The 18,615-nt window shown below is 45.2% G+C and overlaps 1 protein-coding gene across 7 annotated transcripts in view; it reads right to left on the bottom strand.

The window, feature by feature from the left end:
* Positions 1 to 846: 846 nt before the first annotated feature.
* Inpp5b (inositol polyphosphate-5-phosphatase B) overlaps positions 847 to 18,615 on the bottom strand; it is a 57,806-nt gene continuing 40,037 nt past the window's right edge. For all 7 annotated transcript variants that reach the window (XM_055611066.1, XM_055611071.1, XM_055611068.1 and 4 more), the window contains 15 exons: positions 17,908 to 18,009; positions 16,862 to 16,976; positions 16,553 to 16,669; positions 15,810 to 15,997; positions 14,514 to 14,625; positions 13,552 to 13,661; positions 12,823 to 12,958; positions 9,143 to 9,253; positions 8,388 to 8,550; positions 7,174 to 7,409; positions 6,479 to 6,592; positions 4,474 to 4,558; positions 4,000 to 4,127; positions 2,711 to 2,822; positions 847 to 1,631 (listed from right to left, as the gene is read on the bottom strand). In XM_055611066.1, coding sequence (XP_055467041.1) covers positions 1,516 to 1,631; positions 2,711 to 2,822; positions 4,000 to 4,127; positions 4,474 to 4,558; positions 6,479 to 6,592; positions 7,174 to 7,409; positions 8,388 to 8,550; positions 9,143 to 9,253; positions 12,823 to 12,958; positions 13,552 to 13,661; positions 14,514 to 14,625; positions 15,810 to 15,997; positions 16,553 to 16,669; positions 16,862 to 16,976; positions 17,908 to 18,009 — 1,945 coding nt within the window. In that variant the 3' untranslated portion in view covers positions 847 to 1,515. The remainder of the gene's footprint in view (positions 1,632 to 2,710; positions 2,823 to 3,999; positions 4,128 to 4,473; positions 4,559 to 6,478; positions 6,593 to 7,173; positions 7,410 to 8,387; positions 8,551 to 9,142; positions 9,254 to 12,822; positions 12,959 to 13,551; positions 13,662 to 14,513; positions 14,626 to 15,809; positions 15,998 to 16,552; positions 16,670 to 16,861; positions 16,977 to 17,907; positions 18,010 to 18,615) is intronic.

Genomic DNA, 18,615 nt, shown 5'->3' with positions numbered 1-18,615 from the left:
GCCATGAAACCGAGGTGTCCTCAGCCCCGGATGCGCCCGCAGCTGCAGCGGGAAACGCGCAGTCAGCTGCTGTCTTCCTGACGCGTTAGCCAGCCCGTGGCATCCCTCTTCTCACCCCACAGTGCCCTGGTCACGCAGCGTAGTTCACGTGGCTGACGCCCCAGGACCGGAAAGCCGGGAAGAGTGCTCCAGACGCTTCCCGTTCTTACACGCCCGCCAGAGCTGGCGGTCCTAACTTTCCTGCCCAAGGAGGGGTTCTGCGCTCCGGAGGGTCAGCGCCACCTACTGGCCAGTCCCCTCTTCAGCTGTTAGGACTCATCCTACCCACCCTTGAAATCACTAGCTGGTAGCAGTATTTCAAAGTCCAGAATGAGATTTTGCACGTCCTATGGTCCTATAAATGTAACTTTTAGACCCACGCATAAGCTACTGCTTATTTTCTCTATGAACTTCTCTAGAACATTTAGATTGGAGCAATACCCTCAGAGGCTAGATTAGGGTTCTGGCCCCATTCCCTCTGCTTGAGTAAGTAACTCACTCACCAAACAGCAACATGTTCCAGACCAGCTAGCTGCTCTGTGCTTAAGCTACAAGGGCCTAGCTGCCAGGAACTACCATCTTTTGAGAGAGAGAAATGGGGAGAAGACACAATAATTAAGACCTAAGGGCGCAAATCCCAGAACCCACATTGGGTGGCTCACAGCCGCCTGTAATTCCAGCTTCACAGGGATTCCAGCTTCATAGGAAGCTGGGCCTCAGGCCTCTCCTGGCACATTCACACATGCATATACCACCCCCACTCATACACACAAATGCACATAACTAAAAAGAGAGAAAAACAGTCACCACTGTTAAAAATACATTTATCATTAAAATATATTACATATATGAGAGGGGATACATTATATACAGTTGGGAGGACTGGATGGCCTACACAATCCCATTTATTTCACCTGAACCCCTTTTCTTCAGTGCTTTTAGGAGGGACTAAGAGGCCTTGGAGCTGAGTAAAAAGGGGACAGTTGCCCTGTGCATATACATGTTCTCAGATTGGACAGTGGAGGCATCTGAGATGGCTAAAACTTGTTAATCCAGAACATCTAATCCAAATACCTGTTGTCCAACTCACTGTCCTTCAAGGGCTTCAGTTAGTCCAAATATCTAATCATGAGCTGCTCAAGTACAGGATACAGAGAACCCACTGACTGTATGTCCTGGAGGCACGTTGAATAAGGCCAAAGTACAGTTACTTAAAAACTTTAACATCGAATAGAGATCTATTTGTGTTAAATAACTGAAGTTGAACCGTGAATGTCCATTCTGTTATCATGGATTTCCCCCACGTCTTCACAAGTCACTATGAGTGTGCTAGCCAATGGCATGGGTAAGGAAACAGGTAGCTGCCATTCTTGCTTCCAGCTGGCCTCAGAGGATCCTAAGGCAGCTCTTGAGCTGAAACAGGTAGGGCTGACAGTTGTGGATGTCTTGGGGAAAACAGGAGAGGAGCATTGAGGCTCAAAGTGGACGGCAGAGGAACTGATGAATGAACTCTTGGGCCTTCTTCTTCTCCACTATGTCAAGTTTTTGGTGACCAGCTGGGTTTCGGAGCAGTAGGCTGGCAAATATGGTAGCTGTGCATGACAGGAACAGAAAACACTATTTAGCAACTGGAACACGAGGGTGACTAGGAGAGAGAACAGACCCCAAAGCACTTTTTTTTTCCTTTTTTCTTTTTTTAAAGGCAGGCCCTGGCTACCTCAAGCTCAGGAGATCCATCTGTCTCTTCCTCCTGAGATCTGGGATTAAGGCATGCACCACTATGCCCAGGTTTTTTCTTCTTGAAAAAACAAACAGCTGGGTGTGTTGGCACATCTGTATTCCTACTGCTCTTCAGTTCCAGGCCAGCCTGAGTTATATAGTGGGACTGTGCCTCAAAAACTAAATAGGGGCTGGAGAGATGCCTCAGTGAGTAAAGCGCAAACATAAGAGAAGGCCTGAGGGCAGATCCACAGAACCCACATAAAAGGCAGCACACTGGCATACACCTGTAATTCCAGTGATGTGGAGGAGATTGAATAAGGCCAAAGTACAGTTACTTAAGTAAAATCCAACAGAGATCTATTTGTGTTAAATAACTGAAGTTGAACCTCAAATGTCCATTCTGTTATCATGGATTTCCCCCATGTCTTCACAAGTCAGCATGTGTGTGCTAGCCAATGACACGGGTAAGAGGCAAGTCTAGGCTCAAGAAACAGGTAGCTGCCACTCTTGCTTCCAGCTGGTCTCAGAACATCCTTAAGGCAGCTCTTGAGCTGAAACAGGTGGGGCTGACGGTTGTGGATGCCTTGGGGAAAACAGGCCAGCTAGTCTAGCCAAAACAGAGGGAACTCCAGGGCCTTGCACATGATAGCTAAGTGTTCCATCACTGAGTCAGATTTCCCGCCCCAAACAAACTATTTGCACGTAAACTTTGTCCAGAATAGGGCAAAATGGTATGTGCAGCACTCAGGAGTCCAAGGACAGCATGAGCTACATGGTGAATCTGAGACCAGCTTCAGCAACAGAACTTGACCCTGTCTTTCAAAAAGTAAAAAAGTCAAAAGGAATGAAAGAAAGGAGAGGTGAGTGGAGAAAAGAAAATGCATTTTAATTCAGCTTCCTTCCTCAGTGATTCTGTAGAGATGCTTGCCCTAGACCCTTGGTTACTTACCTAGAATATTCTCATCCAAATGATTTTTTGCTGAATTTTTCAGCAATTCTTGCAAAAACGCCATCAAATAGTTGAAGACATTTTGGTGGAATGTGGGGAGAGTAGAAATGACCTGAAAGAAGGAGAGGTGGGGTTTTCAGCCTCACTCACCCAATTACTTGACAAGTTGCCTGCTGTATTCCAGGAACCGAGAACATGACTTATGAATGTGAGAATGCACATAGAGCTAATCACTCACCACTTGGCATAAGTATCAAATGGGAACAAAGGTCAAATGCTGCATGAATTTAGAGGTCACACATGTAACTCTAAACATTCCATGTTCTCAAACAACTTAGGGAATTAAGACATGTTAGTTGGATCCTGACTATAAGACAAAACTAGACTTACAGCAGCGAGGATTAGTATTGGAGGGGAGGCATGTGGGAGGATTGGAGGATTGGGGGCATGGAAGAGAAAAGCAAAATAGACAGGGGAACACAAGGCATCAGTTCTGGCAGGAATATACTGGCTGCACAGGCACTAAACTTGGAAGGGTTATCCAGGCTGGAATCCAGTGAATAGCCCACATATCTGCACAGCAGAATCAGCTGGGGAGCTGGGAAAAGGTGGGTTCCAGAAGATACTTAGATTAAATGGATATAAGTGAAGGTTCTGGAAGCTATACTGTTGACAACTGTTCTACATTATCCTTGATCATCAAGTTGGGTAAGGTGATACACAGGGGGTGTCCCAGCACTTGAGAGCCTGGGGCAGAAGGACAGTGAATTTAAGGTCATTCTGGGCCACACTGAGTTCCAGACCAGACTGAGTCACACAAAGAGACCCAGTCTCAGGGAGGGGGGGAAGGAAGGAAGAAAGGAAGGAAGGAAGGCAGGCAGGCAGGAAGGAAGGAAGGAAGGAAGGGAGGGAGGAATCACTAACTACAGTGAACAAAGAGGTAAGTATGACACTAAGGTCACAATCTGGCTTCAGCATGCAAAATGAATAGAGGGAGAACCAAGTAAGCACGGTGACAATGGGAGACTGTGATAAGTGATAGATCAATAGGGCTGGGCATGTGGGAGGTGAGGAGAAGGAGGAATCAAAAATGATTCAGGTTTCAGGGTTGAGTCACTGCAACTAAAGGTGATGGATGCTATTAAAAGCAAAAGGGACATAGTAGGAAGAACACATCTGAGAAGGAAAGATGTTAATTTTCCAAGTCACTGCACTCAGAAGGCTGTCATATTTTCTTCTGCCAGGCTTCATGTGCCCAGCTACTATGCATGCTCAGTGCTCCTCCTTACCTGTTTGCTTGCTGTGTAATTGCCAGAACACTCCAAGCAGTTATGGTAGGCACTGTAACAGATGACAGGCTCTGGCAGGCTTTCTAGGAAAAGCAGCAAGGCTTCGGCTACAGAATGGTTGTTAGCAACTTTGGCCCACTGTTAAGGAACAGGTGATGGGCTGCCCATGAGTAGGAGAAGGCCTAAGGACAAGCATGTGCCCGAAGTGCTACCTGCTCAGTCAGGCTTTACTCAGAACTAGGATGCCAGCCTACATCTCTAAGGGACCACGCTGCTTGTGCATGTGACCCAGGCTCTCCTGAGATCCTGCTACACTGACTGCTGACAGCTGTGAGTCCTCTCTGAGTGGGTTCTGAGTAATTAGGACTTGTTAGCTGAGGGTACAAGAGCAGACTCTGTGCTTTGAGATTGTCTTCTTTCTCTTTTAACAGCGCTCATATTTTCACATGCACACACACATTTCTTGAAGGATACAGAGGTTATCAATCATTCCAGTATCCAAACAGTCCCTTATATGCTCAAATTCCGTCCTCAGGCCTGGCTGTTGAAACAGATCTTCCTGCAAGAGGGAAGAAAGCCACAAAACAATTATTTCTCAGAAAACTGATTTCCTGACTTACTCATATCACCCAAGTTCAAAATGCAGCTGTGTAGTAAGACCTCTGAATCACCCCTGTGGACCGTGACTAATTCATCCTCAGGTTTTCCCAGGCATAGCGTCACCATATGCCATTAGGCATGTGTTACAAAGCTATACGAAGGCCACACTACATAAGACAAGATCCAGTATAAAAGAAAACTCACACAGAGCTGTGTCCCAAGGTGTTATGACAGACATACTTTTTTTCCATGTACAAGATGGAAAAGCTACTTTGATGCTCAGGCAAAATAAACAACAACAACAACAACAAAATGAGATGGGGAGAGCTAAAAACCTTCAGACATTCCATTAATCTCAAGATACTTTGAATTCATGTTTCATAAAGCTATTCAACAGAACTATTAATAATAACAGCATTACTTGTATTGCTCACAAGTTACATTTGAAAAAATCTACACAGAAGATAGATATAAAAGTGAAGTCTGTGGCCTAGGAATGTATCTCAGTGGTAGAGAGCTGAGGTCCAGGGTTCCAGCAATAGCATGGCCAAAATAAAATAATATAATAATAATAATAATGTATACATATACATACAACATGATGATTTAAAATTTAATTTTTAAAAAGTAAAGAAAGAATTAATTAATCCCCCACCCTTGTGTATTAATCATCTTGGGAATAAGTTATTCACCTTTCTGGGTAACTGTTTCCTCAAAAGGTAGCTATGAAAGTTAAATAAAGCAATTGGATAAACAGAACACAGCTTGGTATACTGAAACATGTCCCAGCACGCAGTAGGGTGAGGCAAGACGTTCATGAGTTCAAAGCTAGTCTTGGGCTAGTGAGATGCTATTAGCCTGGGCTACATAGTGAATTAGTATCTCAAAAAATAAATAAATAAATAAAATAACAACTACAAAATATAGCTCAGTTGTCACAAACCAAGTGAGGTAGTGCACAGCTGTAACCTCAGCATTTGGAAAGTAGAGGCAGAAGAATACAAAATTTGGTTATTCTCAGCTACACAGCAAGTCCAAGGTCAGACTGTGGTCATTAGATTCTACCTAGAAAAACTGAACCACAACAGAGGTCATCCTAACCATGTATGTTGCTGGGCTGGAAGTGTAGCTTAGTGGAGAGCACTTGTCTAACATGTATGAGGCCTGAGCACTGGAGGGTAGAGAAAGGGAGTAGAGAGAGGAGAGGAAAGGAAAATGAAGGGAAAAGAAGCAGGAGAACAGAGAGGGAGGGAGATGGAGAGAATATGAAAATGTATTTTGTTGCAAAATTAAAACTTCTAAAAACATGGCTTTGAGATCAGAGGCAAGAGCCTTTGCCTTTACCAGCCTACCTACCTCTGTATACACTGTGTGATGTTCTGTGCCTGGGTGTCTGTCTGTGATCCCTGCATTCTCCCCAGCCTGCCAGCCTCCTGTGACCCTCTTCCATTCCTGGCTTTGACGCCTGGACAAACCTCTAGCTAAGTCAACAAATTCCAGTAAAGCCTACCTAAATCTCTCCAGAAATCAGCCTTCCAGACTCATAGCCTGGGGTTCCACCTTTCCCCTGCCAGAACTGTCAACAAGCTAGCTCCTCCCATTCTCAGAATCAGGTGAGAGTTCCCGCAAAAGACACCAAAATTACCTCCCAGGAGGCACTCAGAAGTCCTCTAGCGGGACCAAGAAGAGGCCTGGGAAAGAAACAAACCCCTGGGAAAGATGCTTTGCTTCCCAGTGGGGAGTCAAGATCAAGTATCAAACAGGCACTCAACCCCTTCGGACAGAAAAATGCTCCACAGACAAAAGCTTTCCATACAAAATGTACTAGATCTTTCTAAAGGCAGCCTGGTCCCAGCTAGATTTGACTAGCACCACCTACCTGCTGGATACCATTTCTATAGAGGTAATCTACCATCATCCAGAGTTCTTTGGGGATTTCCATGGGGTTTTCCAAATGGCTCCTGTCATCTGCAGCCTCCACTGGCATCAAAGTCTCCAAAGAAAGAAAAATTATGACAAGTCATGACAAGGTGGAACTTCTACCAGGCTGGCTTTAGGAAAATGCATGACAGGGGGACAGCAAACAACAGAAAGGGAAACTCTTCAGGCCACTACCCAAACATTCCAGAGGATAAAAAAAAAGAAAAAGAAAAAGACAAGCCCAGGTGACAAAAGGTGATTTTTAAGGATGGGGGAGGAGGGAGAATCATGGCAAGGCAGCTTTGATGAATGTAGTATATGCCCATTGAAAAAAGTTCTTCTAGCATTCCACTGTTAGAACCAGAGAGGCTGTGTGATCCAGTGAGGAAAGAGTCCACACTTGTGAGCCCAAATGTCTGAGGCCAAGCTCCAGGTCTACAGCCTGGCACAAATGAGCCTAGGCTAGACCAGCAGAAAAAGCAAGAGTCATGAGTGAAGTCTCACTGTCATTTTGACTGTGGGACGGCTTATTGCATTGATACTAAGCAAGCTCTAGGAGGCTGCAAAATACTTATGTCCAGGAAGGTAGATATAGAAATACAGTGTTTGACCCACACTGCCCTATACCACGTTTCCTCTGGGCCTGTTACTCACCAGCTCGCTAACAGTTTCCAGCGGTAGGTCCAAGATGGGCTCCCTCATGTAGCACAATGTATGAATGGGAGAACCAAAACAGCTGGGCAGGTAGTTCCCAGACACGGACAAAAAGTAATCCTTTCCCCGATCCAAGTGTAAAACCAGAATGTCTTCAATTTTGTCTTTGCCTGAATTGAGTTTTGTGGCAGTAGACTTATTTACAAAGAGCTCCAACTCAATCTCAATGTGACAATCTGCAGAAAAAGTTTAAAAGTAACATCAGCTAGGGAGCAGTCAAGAGAAAGAGCAAAAGGCAGGAGGGCAGACAGTAAGACAGGAAGAGTTAAGAGGGTAAACAGAAGATCAACCGACATGGACCTGTGTGCTTTACATTGGAGAAACACAAAATGTGTACAAGTCCAGCCTGGAAATGTGACACATGCAAACTGTACAGACCAGTATCAGCAAACTCACATACAAAGTAGCGTGGCTTAAACCAGGAGAATGAGTCCAATAAGAAGACATGGATTAAAGGACCAGCCCTGGAATAGGTAAGATGAAAACATGTGCCCCTTTGAAGATCTAGGGAAGTTGTCTCCTGGGAAGTAGCCAGGAAAAACCCTTAATCCTCTTGCCACATGATGGGTATATTACACTCTGGGGCCTGTTACCATTTCTAGATAACTACCAATCATGGAGTGGCAGTAGAGATGGCCCCTAAAGTAGCAGCATCTGCCCTAGACTATGAAGCACACAAGTGAGTAAAATGTTCTTGAAACTGAACACATGCTCCTTAACACTTTACATTTTATATATGGGTGAGGTCAGCTATAGAGATTTTGGGGAAATAAAGTTTCAGAGCCAGCAGAGGCAGGCAGATCTCTGTGAGACCACCTTGGTGTACACAGTGAGTTCCAGGATAGCCAGGGCTGCATAATAGAGAGACTTTGTCTTAAAAACAAAACAAAGCCAAGCAGTGGTGGTACACGACTTTCATCCCCAGCACTTGGGTGGTAGAGGCAGGTGGGTCTCTGAGTTCAAGGTCAGCAGAATCCACAGAGTGAGTCCAGGCCATCCAGGGCTACATAGAGAAAGCATATCTTAAAAAACAGAAACAAAAACAAAAGAGTTTCAGGCAGAGAATAAAGCATTCAGAAGCAAAAAGCTTACTAGAAAAATAAAAAGGACGTGTAGCGCACTCAGAGCACAGAGCGTAGGGAGAGATGGGTTACCTGGCAGGAGGAAGCCTTTGCTGGGTTTGGCAGTAAGCCACTGCTTACAGTAGGTCTTCTCATCAGGCTTGTTGATGAATTCAAATTGACAGGGCACTTGGCCATTATGAATCGTGAAGGACTCGGTTTGCAACTGCATGTACTTCACATTCTCAAAACAGAACTGGGAACAAAGAAGGTCTAGTCAGAACCAGTAAGGAAGAGAAGAAGAGAAAGAGAAACCTTTCTTTTGTAGTCAGTACCTCTGAGAAAGAGAAGAAAACACCCTCTCTTCTGGAGCTTCGTATCTACACTGACTGGGGAAAAGTGCTTGTCTTGGGAAGAAGAAGCAAGTCTTTGAAATGTACTTAGCTGAGAAGGCACAGTGGCCACCGAAGGCTAGTGAGGCCAAAGCCCAGGTTTGTTTTTATAAGTAAGTTTCCTGAAGCAAAATTTTCATCTTCTACATCCGAACCACTTTCAAAACACCTTCCTCAAATCGCCCCCGTAACCTGAAGATCAAGCTCACTCTGCCAGGTAACTACATGTCTACAGCATAAAGTGTCTTCCCGTAAACCTCACTTATTTTTTGAAACGGTTTCCCTCTATAGCCCTGGCTTGAAATCTCTGGAACTGGCAATAGGCAAGGCTAGACTGAATTCAAAGATCCACCTGCCTCTGCCTCCCAAATTCTTGGAATAAAATAAAGGCCATGCTGCCACACCCAACACATTGCCCAGCCCCAAATATTCTTAATGGGTCTGGGTCTTTCCTACCTCCCGCTTGGACAGTGTCACAGAAGGAATGTTGGCATTTTCCATCTTATCCAGGGATCGGACAATCTCCTCCAGCGTTTTCCGGTAGAGTTCTTCATTCACAACCCTCACCTGAGAGGAAAACATTAAAGACTGAGTGCGGAGCCTTCCGTCTATTCTTTTTTTCTCAGTAGTGAGGGTGCTTAAGGCATCAGGAAGTGGTGACAGCATTTCAGAAAGTGAAACCTAAGTAGATTTAGCTCATTAACAAATAACCAAATTAGGACTGGAGAGAAGGCTCAGAGGTTAACAACACTGACTGTTCTTCCAAAGGTCCTGAGTTCAATTTCCAGCAACTACATGGTGGCTCATAATCATCTATAATGAGATCTAGTGTGCAGACACACATGCAGGCAGACAACTGTATAAATAATAAACAAATAAATAAATCTTTTAAAAATTACAAATAACCCAATCAGTGTCAGACTCAGAAAGATCCCCAGCTACAGCAAGGCTGCCTGCCTCCTGGTGAGCAGAAGGACACTGGAGTGTCCTGGCTATTCCTCCTGTTGGGTCTCAGGTCTCCACTAAAAGACCACAGGGTTTCTATCTCTGTCCTGCTTGCTGCCACCCAAAGGCCAGCAGTGGGATTTTTTTTTCCTATGGTTTTGATAAAAAGATATATTTCTCAGCTCTTTTAACCCAAACTCATCAGCAGGGAAGAATATGTCAGAATATGTCAGAAGAATATGTCCCTTCTGTACTTTAATTATATACACTTTTTTTTTCCTTTTTCAACAATAAAATGATTGCATGATGACTTAGTCGCCCCCCCCCCACACCTCTTTTTAGAAAGGGTCTTTATGTATGGCAGGGCAGTGTTGGCACACACCTTTAATCCCAGCACTCAGGAGGCACAAGTAAGAGGATCTCTGTGAGTTTGAGGCCAGCCTGGTCTACAGTGTGAGTCCAGGACAGCCAGGGCTGTTACACAGAGGAACCCTGTCTCAAAAAACAAAAACAAATAAACAAACCAAAAAAGAATAGGCTGGCCTCCAACACCCAGCTGGAAAGCCAGAGCCACCACATCCAGTCTTAGGGTCTTCTCTTACTTCATATTCTGACCTGCATCTATCCTACACCTTCAAGAACAGGTGGTACGAAGCAACCCAGAAGCTGCTGGTGATGACATGCAAACAAATAATGGGTACTGGGATGTCTGACTTCACTAGCCATCAAGGAGCTGCAACATACAATAGTGAGTTGTTCCTTTCCCTCTCTCCCTCTATCTCTTGCTCACTGTATTGCATGAAAAGATTTCAAGATTATTGGCAAGGTTGTGGGAAAATAAGCTCCTATGCAGTTGGTGGAAGAATAAAATGATAAGAACTGAGGCTGGAGAGATGGCTTAGCAGTTCAGAGCATAGGATGCTCTTACAGAGGACCTGGTTCTCCTCACCTACATGGTGGCTAGCAAGCACCTGTAACTCGTTATTTCCAGGAAATTCATGCCCTGCCCTGGACTCTGGGGGCACCAAGCGTGCAGGCAGTGCACATAGATGCAGGCAAAATACTTATACACAGAGAGTAGAAATAAATCTTGCCTGTGTGGTGGTATATGCTTTTAATCCAAATCTCTGAGTTTGATGCCAGCCTGGTCTACATAGTGAGTCCCTGTCACCAAAAAATAAATCTTTTTAAAAAAACAGTAAGAAGCCAAGTGGTGGTAAGTGCATGCTTTTAGTCCCAGGAGGCAGAGGCAGGTGGATCTCCGTGATTTTGAAGCCAGCCTGGTCTACAAACTGATTTCTATGACAGCCATGATTGTTACACAGAGAAACCCTATCTTGAAAATAACAACAAAATATATAGTAAGAGCTGTTGGGAGTAGACACTAATCAATGAGTAGGCACTAATTGTTAGTCCATATACTTAGAAATGAGTTCAAGCTAGACTATAGGATTTCTTGTGGTTAGATAAAAGCCAACATTCCAGTTCCCAGCTACCAAAAGCAATCACCTCCCTTACCTCTGGCAGAAGTGACATATGGCTACTTGTGCTGCCTATCAGAATACCAAAGCCCAGGATGGCCTCTGGGCTCTCTGAGTGTCACAAGTACCTGTAACATATTTCAAAGTCTACACTAGTCTGTTGGCCTTTCCCTCCCCACAGCTACTCATCCTTCCAATCTAAGCCACTATCCCCTCCACATCTGCCCATCTCCTTCTGTCCCTTTCTCTCTTGCTGTGCTCCATTCTCTATCCTTCTGTCTCACTATTACCACTATTCTCTCCAGTTTCCCTAGTCCAGGCCATGCTCAGTCTTCTTTTTCTCTGCTCTGGACTACTCCAGATACTTCTCTCTTTTTGAGGGTGGAAGTGGTGGAAGACAGAGAGTTCCCAGTGTAGTCAAGGATGACCCTGAATTCCTGTTCTTCCTACCTCCACCTTCTGAGTGCTGGGTGTTATTCCAATAGCCTGCTTCTAGGTGGCCTGGCAACCTGTCATCACCTGCCAACTGTAGGGCAGATAAAAAAGGACCAGCCCTTTTTAAGAGAGCCATCATGCACTCTCTTACTCCTCTTTCTCCCCCTCTCTCTTCCTGTCTCTTTCTCTTTCATGGGCGCCCTCCTCTCTCTCTCGCCCCTTCCTCTTTCCCACAATAAATCTCTTTCATATCAGACCTGTTGTGTGGCCTAATTAATCATTATAAACACTGGGATTATAAGTATGTGTTGCCTTATCTGGTTTGTGTAGTCTGGGAATTGAATCTAGCACCTCATGCAACCTAGGCAAGCACTGTACTGAGCTACATTCCCCAGCCCTAAAACATTTCAATGAAGGGAAAAGATTTCTCAGAATATGTATAATGTAAGCTCTTTTACTAAAGAAAAAAGGGAAATATCTGTGTGTTATATGCAGAATACCAACACACTCAGCTGCAAACACATAAACAAAGTCCAGAGTTTTGGGAACTTCCATGTAAACGGAAATATTCAGATGTATATAAAAGCAAGTAGTAATTAACTTTACACTTACATCTTTTTAAAGATGCATTTATTTTTATTTTTTGTATAAGGGTGTGTACTAGCTAGTTTTATGTGAACTTGACGCAAGCTAAAGTCACCTGAGAGGAAAAAAATTCAATTAAGAAAATGCCTCTATAAGATGGGGCTGTAGGCAAGCCTACAGGACATTTTACTAAATAGTGATTGATAGAGGATGGCCCAGCCCACTGGATGTAAGGACACCACTGGGCTGGTGGTCCAGCTGTGAGAAGTAAGCCACTAAGCATCATCCCTCCATGGTCTCTGCGTCAGCTTATGCCTCCAGGTTCCTATCCTGTGTGAGTTTCTGTCCTGACTTCCTGTGATGTAAGCCAAATAAACCTTTTCCTCCCTGAGTTTCTTTGATCATGTTTCATCACAGCAATAGTGACCCTGGCTAAGACAGGGTGTTTGCCTGCATGTATGTCTATGTTCCACATGCATGCAATGCCTGGATTCCCTGGAGCTAGAGTTACAGGTGGTTCTGGGCAGGTCAACATGGGTGTTAGGACTCAAACTTGGATCCTCTGGAAGAACAGTAAAGGCTTTTAATATCTGAGCCATCTCTCCAGGACCTTAAACAGTTTCTAAAAAGAGCTTCCTACAGTCAAGGCTAAAAGGAAGGGATAAGAGAGAAAACCAGCTGACCACCTACCCCAATGTCAAACACTGAGCTGACAGGCTTGTGATCACTGATCTTCAAGGCCATGTGGCTCTGGTAACTCAGCTGAGTAATATTATTTCCTTTCCACAGGACTCGGTCACACCAGGCAGGAGCACGACACTTCTCGCTGAAATACAAAGTCCACACTGGCACACTCACCGAAACAGTAAAGCCTATTGCTTACTGAGTGCTGTGGTGGTTTGAATAGGTATGGCCCCCATAGATTCATGTGTTTGAATGCTTGGCCATTAGGGAGTGGCACTATCAGATCAGGAGGTGTAGCCTTGTTGAAGGAGGTGTGTCACTGTGGGCGCAGGCTTTGAGGTCTCCTATGCTCAAGCTACACCCAGCGTGATACCCAGGCTCCTTCTGCTGTGTGCACATCAAGACACAGAACTCTCAGCTCCTTCTCCAGCACCATGTCTGCCTGCATGCTGCTATGCTTTCTGCCATGATGATAATGAACTAAAGCTCTGAACCTGTCAGCCAGTCCCAATTAAATATTCTCCTTTCTAAGAGTTGATATGGTCATGGTGTCTCTTCACAGCAACAGAACCCTAACTAAGACGAGTGCCATGGCTCAGGCAAGGACCATGAGACAGAGCCTTCATGTCCATGCAGCCAAGGGATCTAAGGTTCTTCAGGTCCACGAGGGCCAGGCACTTTTCAGAACTTGTGGGTTTCCATGTCCTTAATTCCCTGAAGTGACCTCTGACCCACCTGGTATCCCAGTCATCAGAGCCAGTATCATACTTGTAGGTAGGCTGGAATGTGAGCTCGCCCTCTGTGAAGCCTTCAAAGACAGTCCTGGCAGCCACTTGGATTTTCAGCTGTACAAAAGAATGGGAGAGAGAAGCCCTCAGAATAAAAGGTCAAACCTGGGATTAGTGGAGACCATGAAATCAGTCTGTATCCCAAGCCCTACCTCAAAGGGAAAGGAACCATGAGAAAATCATTCCTATTCCATGAGTCAATAAACACATGATTTCATAAAAAGAGTCAGCAAGTTAAGACTCTTCCCCTTCAATTGTTCTGCAGTGGGAATGTGGAGAATTGAAAGATTTTGACCTAATGATGCCAAGGTTGTCAAGAAGGAAAGAAGAGCTCAGATGGAAAAGAAAGACAGCTTCAGCGTCCTGGAGAGTTCTGATCACCTAAGAACTCTCAGGTCTACTGAGGACAGCAGCAAGAAGGTCAGACGCAGGCTTCTCTCAGCCTGTGAAGTGGTCATTGCTCTCAGAAAGACATACTACGTTAAATGATGGTAGGGAACAGCAGGCTGCAGAACTGACTCACCTGAGTGAAGAGAGGAGCTGAGAGAATTTGCTCATACTGGAGAAAACTGGTGACAAAGAGGAGGCAGGAGCAAGAAACCCATTCTAAAGACAATTATTAAATCACCTTAAATATACCAAGTACTTTCTTTACTGAAGAAAGAAAATCAATAATGTGAAGCTCTTTTGGCCCCAAGTCCTGATCTCTTGAGTGAAAGAGAAAGAGTGTGTTCTTACTCCAAGGGATACAAGGTGCTTCTAGGATAGAGCCAACAGAGAGGGATACAGACGCAAGCAGACAGCATTGGGTCCTTTGGGAAACCTCCCAAGATGAGGAAGGAGAAACTAGGGTCTGTGCTCTTACAGAAGAGGAGTAGCTGCCTGAGGCAGACACGTGGCCATCTGTACCTGGTCATATGCATACAGGGTTTGAAAGGCCTTCTCTTCCACGAGCTTTTTCACCTTTTCCACATCCAGCTCTTCTATTCTGTAGTTGAGGTCCCCCAGCCACAAGATCACACTGTGAGGACAGAGCACAAAGAGGACAGGGTTTAGGAGGGCTTTAACCCTCTCTCATCTAGGATGCATCAGACAGAACACCAAGGTGGAACAGTGACTTAACTGCAGCAGAATTGCCCTTCCAACCCACTGACTAACAGGTCTAACACACTGCTGCCTTAATTGTCTTGGCTCAGTCACCCAGGGACCCCCTGTGTTACATTCCAGACCACAAACACTCTCAGCCTGTTTCTAGACAGAATTCTCTGCAGCAAAGCTTAACTTTAATAGTAGCGCCTGGATTTACCCACCACATCACTGACTAGCTTACTCTTCACTCCTGGGAAAAGCTGTGTCACGTGGCTCATTATACTTACAGCTGCTCCCTGATGAAATCAGACACACCATGAACTCCACTACTCTACCTAAAGCCAAAACCCATGTCCCTAAATAATCTGCCTAGCAGTGTACACTCTCCCCCAACAAATGCATCCTCAGGCTAAAAGCATACAAAGGGCCATGCCAGCTGCAGCCTCCCAATAGAGAAGACATGCTCCCTACGAGGTACCCTGGTGAAGAACAACCATCCAGTCAGCTCCCAGAATACCAACAAGCCAGAGACAGTTCTACTGCTTCTGACAGGATCCTAGGGGCTTCCTCCTCTTTATAAAAGAAGATCCATAAACTTCAACTATGACCATAACGTCTGAAATCCTAAGGTTTTGAAATCAGACAAAAAGCAAAGCTTTAGAGATAAATGAAATAAAAAGAATGAATGGAAACTAGTACAATATGCTCTGTGCAGTTGCAATGATGATTTTGATGAGTAGAATCAAGAAGGAACGAGCAAGGGAAGGCAACAAGCACAGGTGCAACTTTCAGCTGCACGCGCTCTAGAAGAACAGGTAAGGAAGCTTAAACAGTGCTCCAAACTGTGTGTGAGATGAAAGCTGTCTGGCTCCTTTGCTCCTGGTGCTCAATCAAAGCAGATTTCTAGGCAAATAAACCCCATGCCTTTCCACGAACAAGGAATGCTTGACAATGATTCTAGAGGTCTTCCACATAGTAATTTAGGAAGCCAGAAATTTCCAACAGACAAATAAGAGCTGGCAGACACCCAGCCTCTAGAATTCACCTCCTGGCCAAGATGGAGAACTCACCCTGGCAGTCACACATGGGGACTGAAGGGGAGAAACCCAGACTCACTCATGCTTGCTAATGGTGAGAGGGGGGAGGCTCGGGTCCACCTGAGAGAACTGCATTCGAGAACAAATGTCTTTGTAATCCTGGTTCCTCCTCTCGTACTCCTCTGTGTGAGCTGCCAGGTGGGAATTCACAACGCAGATGCTGGTGTTGTGCAGCTGGAACCTGATTGCCACGCCTCCTTTGTTGCCCTATTGAAAGGACCCCCACAGTCATTAAAACTTTCCAGCTTTCAAAATATTTTGTCTTCGTCTTCAGAATGACCTTATGGGGTTATTTTCTTTATCTAACAGATAAGACTATAAATCCCCAAGCAAATGACTAGCCATTTCCACAGAAAGCTCAGGCCAGAGCCTGCCTATCTCAACCGCCTGTTTTTTTGTCTGTATTCCTGGTGAGCCAGCTCCATCAGCTCAGCTCTTGCAGAGGGATCTAAGGGCAGGACTCCAGGAGCCTCAAGAAGAAGAAATTGCAAACCTATGGGGCTGTTTTCTTTGGGCCTAAACAATTTCTGTAGCATACTGTATATGCGGATCAACCAGAGGCTCTGCCAGCACTGACTAACTACTAGCGTGAAGAAATGCACTAGCTGGATTTCAGAGCTGCCTGTTCAATCCAGCCCTGGGTACAGCTCGCCTGCAGCAGCAGCATCCTAGGTGGGACTATATGGCTCCTGCATCTCAAGAAGCGGAGTCAAAACACTGGGGTCAAGGTCCCCAATTTGCAGAAAATTAACAAGGACTCACCATCCTCCCCATGATTCCTGTCCCCACAGTCTCAGCTTCCACTTCCGAGACATAGGCTGCGTGTTCCTGTTTGATGTACAACAGCAGCATAATCCCAACCAGCCGGATCAGCTTCACCTGGAACACAGAGCCCAATTCTCAAGTGATGGCTGCCACAGACAGAAGTTGAGAACCAGAGTATTGCAAAGGCAATGTGGTATGAGAGTTGCCCAAGGCACTAACACACCTCTTCCAGGCCAGGTACTAAGCGGTCTGCCCCACTCACTGAGCGTGCTACATGGCACCCTAAGCCACTCCCCATACCCTTACCTTTGCATATTTGGCACCAGGGTGAAGGCTCTCTGACACAGCCTTAAACCACTCTTCCTCCTTTGGGGTATCCAGGAAAAAGAAGGCTTCTTTACTCAGATCAAGCTCCTGGAACCTGTGCGGAGAGGCAGCCAGTTAACCAGAGAAAGGCAGCATGCAGCTAACACAGCCCAGATCTGCTCGGGTACTGGGGTTCCAGCTTTCTAGATGAACAGCTGGACCCTGGGGGTTGGGGGTAAAAACAAAGCGAACTAGAGAATTAGATGTCCTGGGATTTACTGGGTGCTTCTCTGAACATAAGCTCATTTCTTCTCCAGGAAACAGCCACTGAATTATTTGGAAGCGTGTGTGTGTGTGTGCTGTTACACAAAACTCCAAAGCAAGCCAGAATTATACAGCGAGACCCCATGTCAAAAACAAAAACAGACAAACAAAAACGCAGGCCAAGCATGGTGATCCACATCCAGTGCTGAGAAGCAGAAACAGATAGATCTGTGGAGCTTGCTAATCAGCCAATCTAGCCTAACTTAATGAACCCCAAACTAGAAAGAAAGAGACCCTGTCTATCTGCCTGTCTGTCTGTTTCTCTTAAACTCACATACACTCAAACTCTCTACTGGAGAATGACAAACTGACCTCTGGCTTACATAGTCATGCATGCACACACACACACACACACACACACACACATGCACACACATAAACAAAACCAACTAACTGATGAAACTTTAGCAAACCTTCCTTTCCTGGCAAAAATGTTTGTTTGCTGTGTGAACAAAAATGTGTTGAATGTCAAGTAATGACACACCAATTTCAAACAGAAGGTTATACTAAATGAATATCAGCATTTAAATACCAAGCACAGTATGTGGCCAGACATCTGTGTATCAGGAAGAACATGGAACAGAGAAGCAGCCGTCCCTGAGTTGAGCTCATATTTCAATTCCTTCACCTGCCATGGAGACTCAGCTCAGTTCATGTCCCCATTCCTTCAGCATGGCTCTCTTTTTTTTAAAAACTGGGAGGAACAGAAGAGGAGCACTCACCCGACACAGTACACATCGGGGGCCTGGGTGCTGTGGCTCAGCCAGGGCCGGAGGCATTCTTTGGGAGACTGTCCATTGACATTGTATGTTCCCACAAAAAACCTGTCACCAGAGAGACTCAATCAGTGATTTGGAAACAGTAAGTCTGGGGTTCAGTCTCTGTGGAATGGCATTTTAAGACAAAGGAAACGCCCTGTTTAACCGAGACCAACGACTACAGCACCAAGGAGGGCCCAGCAGTCTGCATTTGTGATAACTGCCAACAGTGTAGGTCTTCTCTGAGCCAGATGTGGTTGTACATGCTTGTAATCCCAGCACTTGAGACAGTGAGGCAGGAGGACTGCTGTGAGTTCCAGACCAGTGCAGGCTGCATGCTGAGTTTACAACAACCACGGCTACACAGTGAGAGACTGTCTCAGATGGATAGATGTAGAGAAAGGTTTGGTTACTTTGTAAATTCAGTTATGTTATGTAAATATGTTTTTGTTTCAATCCCAAGTGTGGGATTTTAGTTGGGCTTTAGCTTGTCCACAGCTGATAATTGTCTCCTGCAGGATGTGGTCCCACTAACCTTCTCTCTCCTACTTAGGGTTAGAGGGTTGGAAGGGAGAGGCTTTAAGGAATCCCAAATAAAACAAAAGTTTAAAAAAAGAGTGTCAATAGATAGATAGATAGATAGATAGATAGATAGATAGATAGATAGATAGA

Source organism: Psammomys obesus, unplaced genomic scaffold, assembly GCF_907164565.1.
Source record: "Psammomys obesus unplaced genomic scaffold, mPsaObe1.curated_primary_1811, whole genome shotgun sequence".
NCBI lineage: Eukaryota > Metazoa > Chordata > Mammalia > Rodentia > Muridae > Psammomys > Psammomys obesus.
The sequence above is the reverse complement of the archived record's forward strand: the minus strand, read 5'-3'. Positions and strand labels throughout refer to the sequence as shown.